The following is a 13,521-nucleotide window of genomic DNA, read 5'->3' on the forward strand; positions in this document are numbered from 1 at the left end:
ATTGAGTAAATGAACTAAGTAAAAGGTGACTGGAATTCACAGTGATCTTAATTCAGTAAGCTTCCCAAGTTCCACCGGAAGCTTCCCAGATAATGCATTAATGCCAAAGCTCCTGGTCAGAAAATAAATAAACAACACCATATATAGGAATTAAGTACCAATCAATTGCATTCAAATCATACTGTAGATGAGCTTACAGGTACAGCAAGCCAGTTAGGTTGCCAATAGATGCTGAGATGGGACCAGTTAAGTAATTCTGGCGCAAATCCCTGTAAGAAACAAAGGAAACTCAATTTCTCCTATTAGGGAATAATGCTAATGAAAAAGCATGTACACATTTACCAACACCTCCCAGAGAGAAAAATAAGAAGTGTAGCACATACTTCAAGCAGTTGATAATGTGCAACGTAATTCTCATTCACCTTATATACAAGAATATAACCAATCATACAGTTCAGATCAAGTATACCAATACACAATTGAGAAACCATACAGATTGGTGAGGTAAGCCAAAGTCCAAAGCTCATCTGGTAGTACACCAACAACGTCCAATTCATAAACCTTCCTGTCAAAAGAATTTGAAAACAAACAAAAAATTAAATGAGAGGATAAAGATTCATATATCCAAGATTTCAACTAATTCCAATTGAAGGTTTTAAGCTAAGACATAATGGTCTTGTTACAAGGATAGCCATATTAAAGGGCTCTGCCTACTCAATTTTTTGATTCTAGAAGCTCTTTTCCTTTGATTTCAGTCAAGGCAATCTTTTCTTCCTGATAAAACTCGGTAGACTGCTTTCCAGGGGCAGAGAAGTTCAAATCCATGAAAGCCATGGGATACCTTAAAATCAAATTTCGACCAAGAAAACCAGAGTGGGAACCTGAATGATTCAATGGTGAATACCCTTACCACTGGGTTTCCTTGTTTAATATATTTCTCAAAGAAAACGAAACTCCTCAAGCTGGAAGATCTACACAGCCTCATGTTACATGGAAAGGGAAGCTTTGCTTTGTTTGAGGCCATGGAAGCAGAATATTTAAGGATTGGCATGGGTTCATAATATATTACTCCCATCCTGGTGCAATGAACGTTTTGAGAGCACTAGAGGGTAGTAACATCTTTGGGGAGCCATTGACTCAACTGGTATACCAAACAACCTCAATTTTTTCAAATATTTTCAAGAGGTAACAGAACCTGTGAATCACAACATGGAAGGAATGCCACAAGAGGAACTTATGCTAGTAGAGAAGTGGATTTTTAACCAGTCAGTGTCGGAGGAAGGCTCGAGCTGGTGAGGCATTTTTCAAGGTCTCGTAGGGAAAAACAAATATGGAGCATTAAGTATGGGTTTGCAATGATGCTTGAAATTGGTTGCTGGTGCTTAAATTGTTTGGGTTCCAATTTCCTGTTGATTGTGTTGATGGGGTTGCATAGCAAGTGTATGTATTTGGATTTTGTGCTTCATATGTTCAATGAAATGCCCAAAGAGATTGTAGAACTGGGATGGAAATAATTACTGCAAATATATATTTTTGTTTGGTGGAAGTAATTGAAAATGAAAGATTCCATGGTTAGCATGTATTTGGATCAGGCTAATTCTTGCTGTATGTTCTTCTCAATGGAACAAAATTATAAAATTGAGCCCATTTTAGAGCCTTATGTGTCTTCTTTTATGGGGGTTGTACAGTGGAAAACCCATAGGCTTTTCCCCGTGAGCATTCAGCAACGTGATAGCAGCATGCAGACTGAGGATATTGACAGGAAGTATATACTTCAGTTTTGTGTTGTACAACTCGTCGCTTTTTTTTTTTTTTTAATGACGAGGAATCTCTGAGACCTTGCAAGTGAAGCATGTCTTTTACCTTGTTAAACCATGGACAACTTGCAAAGACAGTAAAATAAAAAAGAATGGGCGTGAGTTTTGGGATAGAAAGGGTGCCATCAAGAACATATGTGGAAATATGCACTCGAAGTTCTTAGTTTTCTTTAGGATAGCAAAAGAGGTCATGGAATTGGAACATGAATTAATTGAGCCATGGAAGTATATTTCAGCATTAAATTACTGGTGCATGCCATGAATTGGAAGAGTGGAAGCAATCCAATGATGATTACAATGAGGCTCAGCAAGACCTTGAATTTCTTAACTCGGATCCATTTCCAAGTGAAAATAATGATGAGAAGGTAACATTTTTGGAAGGTGGTTTTATGGCCAATTATAAAGTTTGAAGAAGCCTTAAGAGCTTTATATTATGAAAGTCCATACGAAGCATTATTACTTGAAATGAAGTGGTTAATGTATATGTGGATTCTAGCTTGATGGGGTTGGCTGTGGAAATCTTTTTTTGGAAATCCTAATGGATTACTCGTGGAGATAAGCAAACCTGTCTTCCAGCCAATGGTTGTAAAAAATCTCGGTACTGTTTACATCCATAATGGAGCAAACACTAGTTGGGATGTACAGCTGGTAGTAAAGTTCAAAGATATACAGAGAGTAATTATTCCTTCAATATATACTTACAAAAAAGAAAATTATTCCTTCAATATTATCTTCACGTGTTGCTTGTTTCAAATTAGTGAAAACTTATTTGTGTAGGTTCATACCTGAGGACAGCTGTAGGTAGTATAGCTATATTGAGATGTGCATTTGATATTGCTCATAATGCTGTCAAGTTGAAGGATATATCTGCTTAAGTGGAGTTAAAATGTAGTTGTAATCACCTTGTGGGCAAAGTCTTCTAAAGGGGAAGGTCTTGACACATGTCAAACCAAAGGGGCTTGGAATACATAGTGGACCTTTGGTCCATTGGGTGATCCGTAGTTTGTTAGAGATAAGTTAGTAGTTAAGCCCATTCTCCTTGTATAAAAGTAGCTTAAGTCATGTAAAAAATCATTCAAAAGCTTAATACAAAATATAATCTCTTTTTTTTTTCTCTCTTTTCTTGGAGGCACAGTCATCCTCAAATTTGAACAATTTTCACTCTTTCATTCACTTTTCACTTATCCAAGCATGTTCCATCAAGCATGTAGCAATTGGTATCAAAGAAGTAGATACTAAAATGGCTGAAGATTACACCAACCGTCATCTCAACTTTGAGAATTATCAAGTTGTGATCCCCATAGTACTTTTCCCTCCGTACACTTAGCATTTTTCTCTCCGTACACTTAACGTTGCAATGGCGGCTGAGGGTGTTTGACGGCGAGTTTGTTGTGTAGGAAGGAAGATGGGTCTTTTGAAACTGGTAGTGATCGAATCAAAGGTATTTGAGGTGATAAGGGATGGTAGATATCTGCACATTACTGAGAGGAGCTAGAGAGTTGTGAAAGATATGAGTTTGGGGTTAGCCACGGCACTCTGGTTCACCAAAGCATTGGAGGACTATTTGAAGGGTGAAAGAAGAGAGTTTTATACTGCTCATCGGGAGGGAGATAGGGGTTTCATTGTGCAGTTCTAACTCCCGCGGCTATTACATGGCACTGGTGGAGTATGTAGGTAGCGGTCGATGGAACTCCATTTTCATTCCAGAGGAGAGGGACAAAAAGGGATGGAGGAAGTTGGTGGAGGTAATGAGGGAGGCTGAGAGAGAGGGTGGACATGTTCGTATGCCACCGTCTATAACGACGGTGGCTTTGAACCAGCCACACACGCTATCATACAGGGAGGCCCTTCAACAATAGCGGGCACCGATGTCATCTCGTGAACGCATCAGACCAGGAGCAAGGTTTGACACGTCGACTAGCTTGAGAGGAGCTGCTGGTCCAGCAAGGTCAAGTAGTGCTGCTGGTTCAGTAGGTGTACAGAGACACGATGGTGGTGGCAAGTGTGTTGTTGGCCTAGCAGAGGAAGTTGTGCATCGTACTCTAACGGATATGAAAAAATAGATAGATGAATTGCATGAGAAAAAGGAATGGCTAATACAGTGCATTGAAAAGAATAAGGAGGCGGGCTTTGGGCCATGGACTGATTAAAGGAAGTGTAATGGGCAGCCAGGTCACAGACAGTTTAGTCAGCAAGGTTTCAATGGGCCACGCCAGTAGGCTTCAATCTGAGAATTTAAATAAAGGGAAGGCAAAGCAAGGCTCGGGCCCAAGCTTTGGGCCTCAGCCCGTGGGACAGTTAAACACCAAAAGATAAGCAGGCCCTGTATGGAGGAGACTGAAATCATGTGACACAGGCCCATCATCGAGTGGGTACCAATCAACATTGCCGGAGAAAACTTAGGTGGTCTCGTTGCAGGTAGAGGAACCATTGGCGACGGAGGAGATGGAACCATCGGTGGTGGAGTCGACAGAGATGGTACTCCCGGCACCAGACATAGTTTTTCAAACCGCCTCACCGTCGACCGTCAGTTTCCAGGCACAGAGTCCACAGAAAGGACCGACGGGAAGCACAAATAAAAGGGGGTGGCTTTTCGAGTGGCATTTCCTCCAGCGAGCATGTTTGTGGTGGAGCCAACAATACTAAACAAGAGAAATTCACCTCCCATCATGTTGGCTGGTCGTACTCGTGCAGTTTGTGGACAGAAAGGGCCAAGGGGTAGAATAGATGAAAGGGAACTAGAGCTTGCACTGGGTGGGGGTGTCGAGGTCGTTAATGAAGGAGTTTTACCGATGCCAGACCTGTGCATGAATCTCCTAAGTGGGAATGCAGGTCTTCTTTTGCTGAGGAGGTGACAGGATGGTTGTTGACATTGCCGTGGACATCAAGGGAAGGGATTGAGATGGATGGGGAGCCTATACCACTACAATCTCTACCTCCGTGTCAGCATACTATTTCGGACTGGGTTATGGATAAGTTGTAGGAAATCCAACGTTATGTGGGAATTCAGTGTGATGGTTTTGAAGAACAATTTATGGCTTTGCTTACTTCCATTGAAAATGGAAACATTTAGATCACGAACTCTGGTTCAAAAAAGCAGCAAGAGTTCAAGAGATTAACTTGGTCTATTAATTATGAAGGCAACTCAAGTAGAGAAAGATCCAAAGGGAGGGGGTCGACATTGTCTATATGAAGCCTAAAATTATTTCCTGGAACGTTCATGGGCATAATGAGATTAATAAGCGCATGCGGACAAAAACTTTACTCCAAGAGTGGAAGGCGGATATTGTGTGCTTGCAAGAAACCAAGATGGAAAATATTCCAAGGGATATTATTAGAAGTTTGTGGAGCTGTCCGTATGTTGACTGGTCTTTCTTGCTTAGATTAGGGCATCTAGTGGAGAGCTAGTTATGCGGGATAGAAGGGTGGTGGAAAAAATGGAGTATATCAAGAAATACACAATGGCTTGTTCTTTTCAAAATGTGGAGGATAGTTTTTGATGGGCTTTTGCTAGAATTTATGGGCCGACTTGGGACAGCAGTAGACACTTTTTATGGGAAGAGTTAGCTGGGCATAGCTAGCGGGTCATTCCTTTGTGTATAGGAGGGGATTTTAATGTTGCCATATTCCTAAGTGAAAGATCAGGAGATAAAAGGTTGCAACCAGCAATGTCAAGTTTTTCGGATTGCATTTTTGAGTTGAGATTAGTGGACATTCCTCTTATAGGTGGTGCATTTACATGGTCCAATAACCAAACGTGATCTAGATTGGACATATTCTTAGTCCCCCCAGAGTGGGAAATACATTACCCAGAGGTATGTCAAAAAAGATTGACTTGCCTATGTTATGACCATTTCCCTATTTTATTGGATTGTGTGGGTATAGGAGGGAGGAGATACTTTAGGTTCGAGAATATGTGATTAAAAACTGAAGGATTTGTGGAATGGGTTAGGCAAAGGTGGTCCTCCTATTAGATCCAAGGTACCCCTAGTTTCATTTTTGCAGGTAAATTGAAAGCTTTAAAAAAAGATTTAGGCCTCATTTAGATTCGAAACTCACCTCAACTCATATCATTTCATCATTACAACTTTTTCAAATTTTTACACAAAATATATTAAACAATTCAACTTTTTCAAATCCCAAAACAATAATAATATTAAAAATAATATTCTAACAATATTTTATTCAACTCATCTAAAACCATCTCAACTCATCTCTGAATCCAAATGAGACCTTAAAGATTTTGAATGTGCAGTCCTTTGGAGATATAGGCAACCGCAAGAAGTCATTATTGGAGGAGCTCCATGAACTAAAGAGGGAATAGGAAAGACGGGCCCTTTCTTTAGAGGAACTTGCTCGGCGGACAAAACTAGTTTCAGAACTAGAGAGGGTTACCCTATTGGAGGAGATCTCTTGGCGGCAAAAATCTCAAGCTTTGTGGCTGAAAGAATGAGACCGTAGCACGAAATCTTTTCATACAATGGCAAATTCCCATAGGAGAACTAACACCATTGAGACAATGACTATTGGCAGAGCTGTTTGCACGGATATCCATTGGGTCCAAGAACATGTCACTAGTTATTTCGAGCAGTCACTAACTGAGCCAATGGGGTGGAAGCCGAAGATCAATGGGCTAGCTTTTGAGTCCATTGAGCAGCAGAATGCCATTTGGCTAGAGAGGCCGTTTGAGGAGGCCAAGGTTCATGAAATTATGAGAAAGATGCTAAAAGACAAAGCACTAGGACCATATGGATTTTCTATAGGCTTCTTCCAATCTTGTTGGGAAGTGATGAATGAGGACTTAATGAAGGTATTTCATGAATTTTTTTCGTTTAGAAAATTTGAGAAAAATCTCAATGCCACTTTTATTGCACTTATTCCCAAGAAGGTGGAGGCATCGGAGGTTAAGGATTACCTGCCTATTAGCCTTATGAATGGGGTGTATAAGATTATTTCCAAGATGCTTGCAAATCGATTGGGAGGAGTTTTGGGGCGGATCATTATGAAACCTCAAAATGCCTTTGTACAGAGAAGACAGATCTTGGATTCAATACTCATTGCTAATGAATGCTTAGATAGTAGGTTAAAATCTAGCAATCTGGGTCTCTTGTGTAAGTTGGACGTGGAGAAAGTTTACGATCATGTCAACTGGAACTTCTGGTTGTATTTGCTTGGGAGGTGTGGTTTTGGAGAGAGGTGGTACACATGGATTAGGTGGTGCATATCGACAGCACGGTTCTCAATTTTAGTGAATGGTTGCCCAATTGGTTTTTTTAATAGCTCCCGAGGTCTAAGCAAGGGGATCCCTTGTCCCCACTTCTCTGTCATAGTCATGAAGGCGTGTAGTAGAATGATTTGAGCAATGGTTAACACTGGGTTCTCGGTTGGATTTTCGGTTGGCGATATACATTGAGGTACTCTTCACATTTCTCATTTGTTGTTTGCAGATGACACTCTTATTTTCTGCGGAGTAGATCTAAACCAGACTCAGGCACTAAGGGCACTTCTACTTTACTTTGAGGCGTATCTGGGTTGAAAGTGAATTAATCCGAGTCGGAGTTGGTTCTAGTTGGCAACATTCATAACATCTAGATGTTGGTTAACATCCTTGGTTGTAAGGTCTCCTCTCTCCTTATGAATTATCTTGGCCTTCCCTTAGGGGCCATCTCCAAAGCTAAAACTATTTGGGATGCAATAATTTAGAAGATAGAACGAAGATTAGCAAGTTGGAAGAGATTGTATCTGTTGAAAGGTGGAAGGATTACTCTAATCAAAAGCACTCTTTCCAATCTATCTACATGTTTCTTATCCTTGTTTCCAATTCCTGCAAATGTGGCGACACGTATTGAGAAACTGCAGCATGATTTCTTTTGGAGTGGACTTGCGGATGAATTCAAATTCCATTCGATCAAGTGGGGCAAGGTATGCTCTCCAATCTTTTTTGGCAGTTTGGGAATTAAAAATCTGAGGGTGTCCAACAGGGCTCTACTTGGGAAATGGTTATCGATATAATACGAAACATGAAGCTTTATGGAAGTCCGTAATCGACTACAAATATGTAGGTTTGTGTGTGTGTGTGTGTGTGTAAGGGGGGGGGTTGGTGCTCTAGGGAGGTACGTGGGGTTTATGGCGTGGGTATGTGGAAGCACATCAGAGGAGGGTGGGGAGTGGTTGCTTGTCATACTAGAATCGTGATGGGAGATGGCTCAAGATTTAAATTCCGGCACAACATATGGTGTGGAGATAGCGCTCTCAAGCACTCATTCCCTATATTGTTCATACTTGCGCGTGAGAAAGAAGCTTCAATGGCGGGTCTCATGGAGATAGATGGTGACTTATTTCAGTGGAATGTGAGCTTCACTAGGGTGGCCCAAGACTGGAAAGTCAACAATTTTGTAAATTTCTTCCAACTCCTATTCTCCATGAGACCGAGCACCCAACGAGCTGATATGTTGTGGTGGAAACCTGCTAGAAAAGGTAAATTTTCAGTTCGTTCATTCTCTAAGGCTCTCACACAACCGCAGAATAATCACTTCCCATGGAAAAGAATTTGGAGAAACAAGGCCCCTCCTAGGGCGGCATTGTTTGCATGGACAGCGTCTCTAGGAAAGATCTTGACGATGGATAATATATGTAAACGTGGGGTGATAGTGGTGGAATGGTGCTACATGTGTAAACAAAGTGGTGAGACAGTGGACCATCTTCTACTACATTGCGAGATTGTTAGAGCGTCATGGATCGATGTATTCAGACGGGTAGAATTACCCTGGGTTATGCCTGCAACGGTGGTCGAACTTCGGGCATGTGGTCGAATATGGGTGGTATTCCACAAATCTCGGTTGTATGGAAGATGATTCCTATCTGTATTCTTTGGTGCATTTGGCAGGAGCGAAATGGCCAGGCCTTCGAAGACAGAGAGCAATCATTGGAGGAGATTAGATCGTTGTTTGTTAGAACTCTGTTTCTTTGAGCCAAAGCTGTAGATTTCCACGGCCTAGATTTTCATGATTTTCTTATTTCTCTTTCTTCTTCTTAAATAGGTGTTTACTCTTGTATACCCCTGTGTACGTGGGCTAAGCCTATTCTCATTATTATAATATAATCGTTTACCTATCAAAAAAAGAATTATCATGCTGCCATTAAGAGTTAATTTCTTAGTTCTCCAGATAAAAAGTTCTCACTGTAAAGTCTTTGGAAGGCAAAGAATTACAGATCTTGATTCAATATTACTATATAATTTCTTATGTTAAGCTGAGTAATGAGTATTCATATGGAAGAGATATTTATCCATTGGAGCAGCAAGAATTGATACATAATGGTATATTCTTGAAAGATGAACTGATAGATCAAGGTGTTCGAAGACGGTTTCATCTTCCCTACAGGTTTGGACTCGGTAGAAAATTGAAGAAGCATTCATTGCAAAATAGTCTGTTTCTTTCTCTCATTTCATGGAGGTTTGGCTATCCTTGAATTTAGCCATTTTCTCTCACTTTACCTTGCAATTTTCTTTTTGTCCAAACTATAATATGTGAAAGTGTGGCATCTGTCAACATTTAATTCTACTTAACAGGAACCCAACATACAAATCAACATTTTGAAACACAATAAAACAATATTAATAATGCATTAGTCAACTACTATGAAAATCAAGCATGCTAGAATTCAAAAAAAAAAAAATTTCAATGCACTGAAGTGCTCTAGAAATGCAACAATGAGGACTCCGCACTAAGTAAATGTATTTCTGGGATTAGAGGAAGTGTACAAAGTCTAACCTCAAAACACAAATAATTCAGGAAGAAAATTTTGATAAGATTCAAAAAAATCTTATTCAAGCCATAGATGAAAAGAAATCAATTATAACTATGGAAATTTTGAGAACGAGTGCAAGACACCAAATCCAACACCACCATACCAAAACCTTGAAATGACCCTCATTTGATTAACTCCACCTCTCCTAATTCCTTAGTCGCTTACATCTCTATTAATACCATAAGAATATCAGAGGTCCCTCTCTCCTAACCTTTGTGATCACCAAAATTCCTAAACTCTACAAACCATTGAACAAGGAAAAAATCTCTTTATTGAGTAATAAATTGAATATCGATAGAAGAAATTGCCAAAAGTAGGTATGCATGAGGTATTAACCAAGTTACGACAAGGACTTAGTAGCATGTTTTAACGAGTACGATGGCAAAACTTTCATATCTTGAACAAGCATTGAAAAGTGAAAGATCAAAATCTGATGAATTGAAACATATAATCCAGTATAAGATTTATATATTTTCCTGTACCTGAATGGTGAATGACATTGCTTGAATTGGGAAAAAGTATCCAATGGATTAAAAAAGTGTTAATCTTGTATTATTCACTTCTTATACATAAGAGCCCTTAATCAAATGTCCCAAATTATTATAGAAAACACCATACAAGTAAAAATGCTCAAGATCCAATCATCTTCATGGCATGGTGTCCCATCAGGGTAAGCATGGCTTTGAGGGCTAGTCAAAGTAATGTTGGTGTGACCCATTATCAAAGGCTATAATGGGGACTAACTAAATTAAGGTTGGATGGTTTCCATAAGTAATAAGGAAGAGACCAGTCCAAAGGAAACAAACCAAGAGGCCTCACTTTATTGTTGCACAATTTGCATCAACAAGAGAACTTCTAAGGCTAATTTTGCAATGACTACTCGGATTTAATATACAGAGGGGCCAGAGAGGGCACTCACATTGTAGGTACAATGAGCATTTATATAAAATAACCCAACCACAAACATGAGAATTTAGTTATGGTAAAAAACTTACAGCTCATTGATATGGCAAATGGTGCCATTGTTGTATGAACATTTGCATTTGATAAAGGGGTTGTAATCCGGGTTAATAAAGCTGGTGTTGTCAGTGGCAGCTCCACTACATGGCTCCCCACTTATATTCCATTGACCTTGTGGTGCTGATATCTTCCATTGTTTAAATATTGAGTTTAATACTTTCACTGCAACAATGAATTTACAAGTTATTGACATGTTAGTCTGGTTGAGTGTTACAGATCTACATGTTAAGAAGTATTTTGATATAGGAATCTTGGTAGGAGTCTTGATGAGAATAACTATCCCATAGATTTCAAATAAACTTTAGACAATAATAAAATTTGAATGAATAAAGTTATGAGGAATGTGCTTATCAAAAAAAAGTTATGAGGAATGTCACTCTTCATCCTAAACCTTGTCATCCCCAATCACACATGCTAATGTGCCATATTTCAAATTGCTTTTTCTATCAACCACTTAAATGGCACCCACTTGAAATATACCACATCACTCTAGGTGACTGGGAATAAGGATTAGGATGAAGAAGAGTTTTACTCTAAAGTTATTTATATTGACTTATTGTTTACCTTAGAAGTCATTTAGCTTAGGAATTCTTGGTGAGAACTAGAAGTCTTGGGGCTTGTTTGGGAAGGGAGATGATCTCATTTCATCTCACAACATTTCATGATTCCCTTCCCAAACATCACTCAAACACATACACTTTTCAATTTTAAATTTTCAACTTTTTCATTTAATCATTACAACTTTCCCAAACTTCCAAACAAACTACAAAAAACAATATTAGTTTTTCAAATTTCAAAGCAAACATAAAATTAAAAAATCATATTCTAACATTATTTTAACTTCATAATATTTTTAATCAAATTTTTCTCTCATTTCCCAAACCTAATAAAACATCCTAACTCAAACAATTTCATTACTATTCACAGAATTATCATCTGATCTCACTTCCCAAACGAGCCCTCATTCTTCTACAATTCTATTTCTTGTAGCTTACATTCTAAGCACCCACTAGTTGTCAAATTACAACTTAATCACGCGGCACATTATATTTGAAATCAGGGTGCTCAAGAAAACCTACAAGTTAAATAGTTGGCTAACGCACTGGCATTGAAACTAACATTTCAGGTTCATTTCAATTCTCTAAGACTAATGATGAATGTGATTCCTAATTAGTCTGCACAACATTATCAAGTGTTCCTATTCAAAAAGAAAAAAGAAAACACAAGGACTTGATTTGACTAGTTTAGAGACATAACCAGACACTACCTCATTTGTTTTTGGAGATGAGATGAGATGAGTTGAGATTAAAATTAAAATTAAAAGTTGAATAAAATATTGTTAGAATATATTTTTTTAATATTATTTTGGTTTTGGGATTTAAAAAAATTGAATTGTTTATTTTATTTTGTGTGAAAATTTGATAAAGTTGTAATGATTAGAAGAGATAAGATGAGATGAGTTAATAGGAGTTGTGAAAACAAACGAGGGAAGCTGGTAAAAGATAAAGTGTACCAGTTGTATAAATTACTACCTACATTAGTACCATTTTCTGAATAATCTACGGCAATCTGTAGTACCGCAGCATAATTTGATAGATCTTGGATTCTTTTATCTTTTTTTTTTTTTTAACGGGGTCTAAGGTATTGAACGAAGTTTTTATTGCTGTTAATGTACGCAACTGTTTTCACTCCTGTTCTAATCAGTGTTTGAAGAGAAAAACTAATTAGATAATGAAGTATTGGTTCTAAGCCATCTCAGCCAACAAATCAACAATTTGATTTGCTTTTCTTGCCCACTCTAGATAACCCAACATTTATATAGACATTGGAAGATACGTTTGGGAAGTAAGAAGCCCCTTTGGCAACCGCTCATCAGGAAAGAAAAAACTCAATCCAAAAACACAGGTGACGGGCTGATCTTTGGGTAGGGAACATAGCGGATCTGCAGGGTTCTGAATAATTGGCTTATTAGATAAAAGTCTTGTTCTTTGGAAGATCTATCTCGTCTTGTACTGCACGGTTCTACTCTATATGTGTGCTCCTTTTTAAAATGATTTTGTGAGCTTCTTGGTACTTATTTGTCCAACAAAGCGAACACTTGTACGCGCGCACACAGCAGTTTAAAAATCAAGCTTTTTCATACTTTCAACTACAGCACAGTAGCTTCTAATAAAGCAATTACATTTTGCGAAATGAAGTAGAGAGAGAGGAGAGAGAAAGGCTTTTGTACCTTCATACGGATCGGTTACAGCTTTTGTTTGATTCTGGGCTTGAGCAATATTAACAAGGCCATAGATGCAGAGAGCGTAACAGGCAGAGACAAACATGGCCGAAGCTCCTGACATTAATATGGGTACAAAACGAAAGACAAGGGAGCTTGAATAAAGTGATGTTTCCTTCACAAATCAGTCCCTCTACATTTATAGCATATATGGACCCAATGTGGACAGAAATCAAGCGCCGCCTTCGTGGAATTGGAAAGCTATCACATTGTTTTATGCAGAAGGAAAAAGTTAAAATCAAAACAGTTTTTCACATTATCTATTTATTAATCAAAATAACAATAAAATATTATTAATTTAATATTTTTTTATAATTTTTTATCTAATTTATTTCTCTCATGTCTTATAATTTAAATTCATTGAAAATTGTATGATCCCAAGCACATATATATTTATAAATAATAATTAGTAGTGCAAATATTATGTAAAAAACAAAATGAGAGAGAAATTATCTAATAGAGGGTGAATAGTAATCATACAAACATAGAGAGTTAATGTAGCTGGCAAGCAATATATTTGCCTTATACCTATTTTAATATAGACCATTTTAAGGGAGTGTTAGCTAAATTTTGATTTGCATTTACAATTCACTA

General features: G+C 38.2%; 1 protein-coding gene across 4 annotated transcripts in view; it reads right to left on the reverse strand.

The window, feature by feature from the left end:
• The window catches only part of LOC108998009 (probable LRR receptor-like serine/threonine-protein kinase At1g56140), a 75,507-nt gene extending 62,452 nt beyond the window's left edge, over positions 1 to 13,055 (reverse strand). For 3 of the 4 annotated variants that reach the window (XM_035687835.1, XM_018974426.2, XM_018974424.2), the window contains exons 1-5: positions 12,877 to 13,050; positions 10,622 to 10,808; positions 494 to 565; positions 198 to 269; positions 41 to 112 (exon numbers count right to left, since the gene is read on the reverse strand). In XM_035687835.1, the coding sequence (XP_035543728.1) occupies positions 41 to 112; positions 198 to 269; positions 494 to 565; positions 10,622 to 10,808; positions 12,877 to 12,991 (518 nt within the window). In that variant the 5' untranslated portion in view covers positions 12,992 to 13,050. Of the gene's footprint in view, positions 1 to 40; positions 113 to 197; positions 270 to 493; positions 566 to 10,621; positions 10,809 to 12,876 lie in introns of all 4 variants that reach the window. The other variant, XR_001997258.2, reaches the window with a different exon arrangement.
• Positions 13,056 to 13,521: the final 466 nt, after the last annotated feature.

Source organism: Juglans regia, chromosome 2, assembly GCF_001411555.2.
Source record: "Juglans regia cultivar Chandler chromosome 2, Walnut 2.0, whole genome shotgun sequence".
NCBI lineage: Eukaryota > Viridiplantae > Streptophyta > Magnoliopsida > Fagales > Juglandaceae > Juglans > Juglans regia.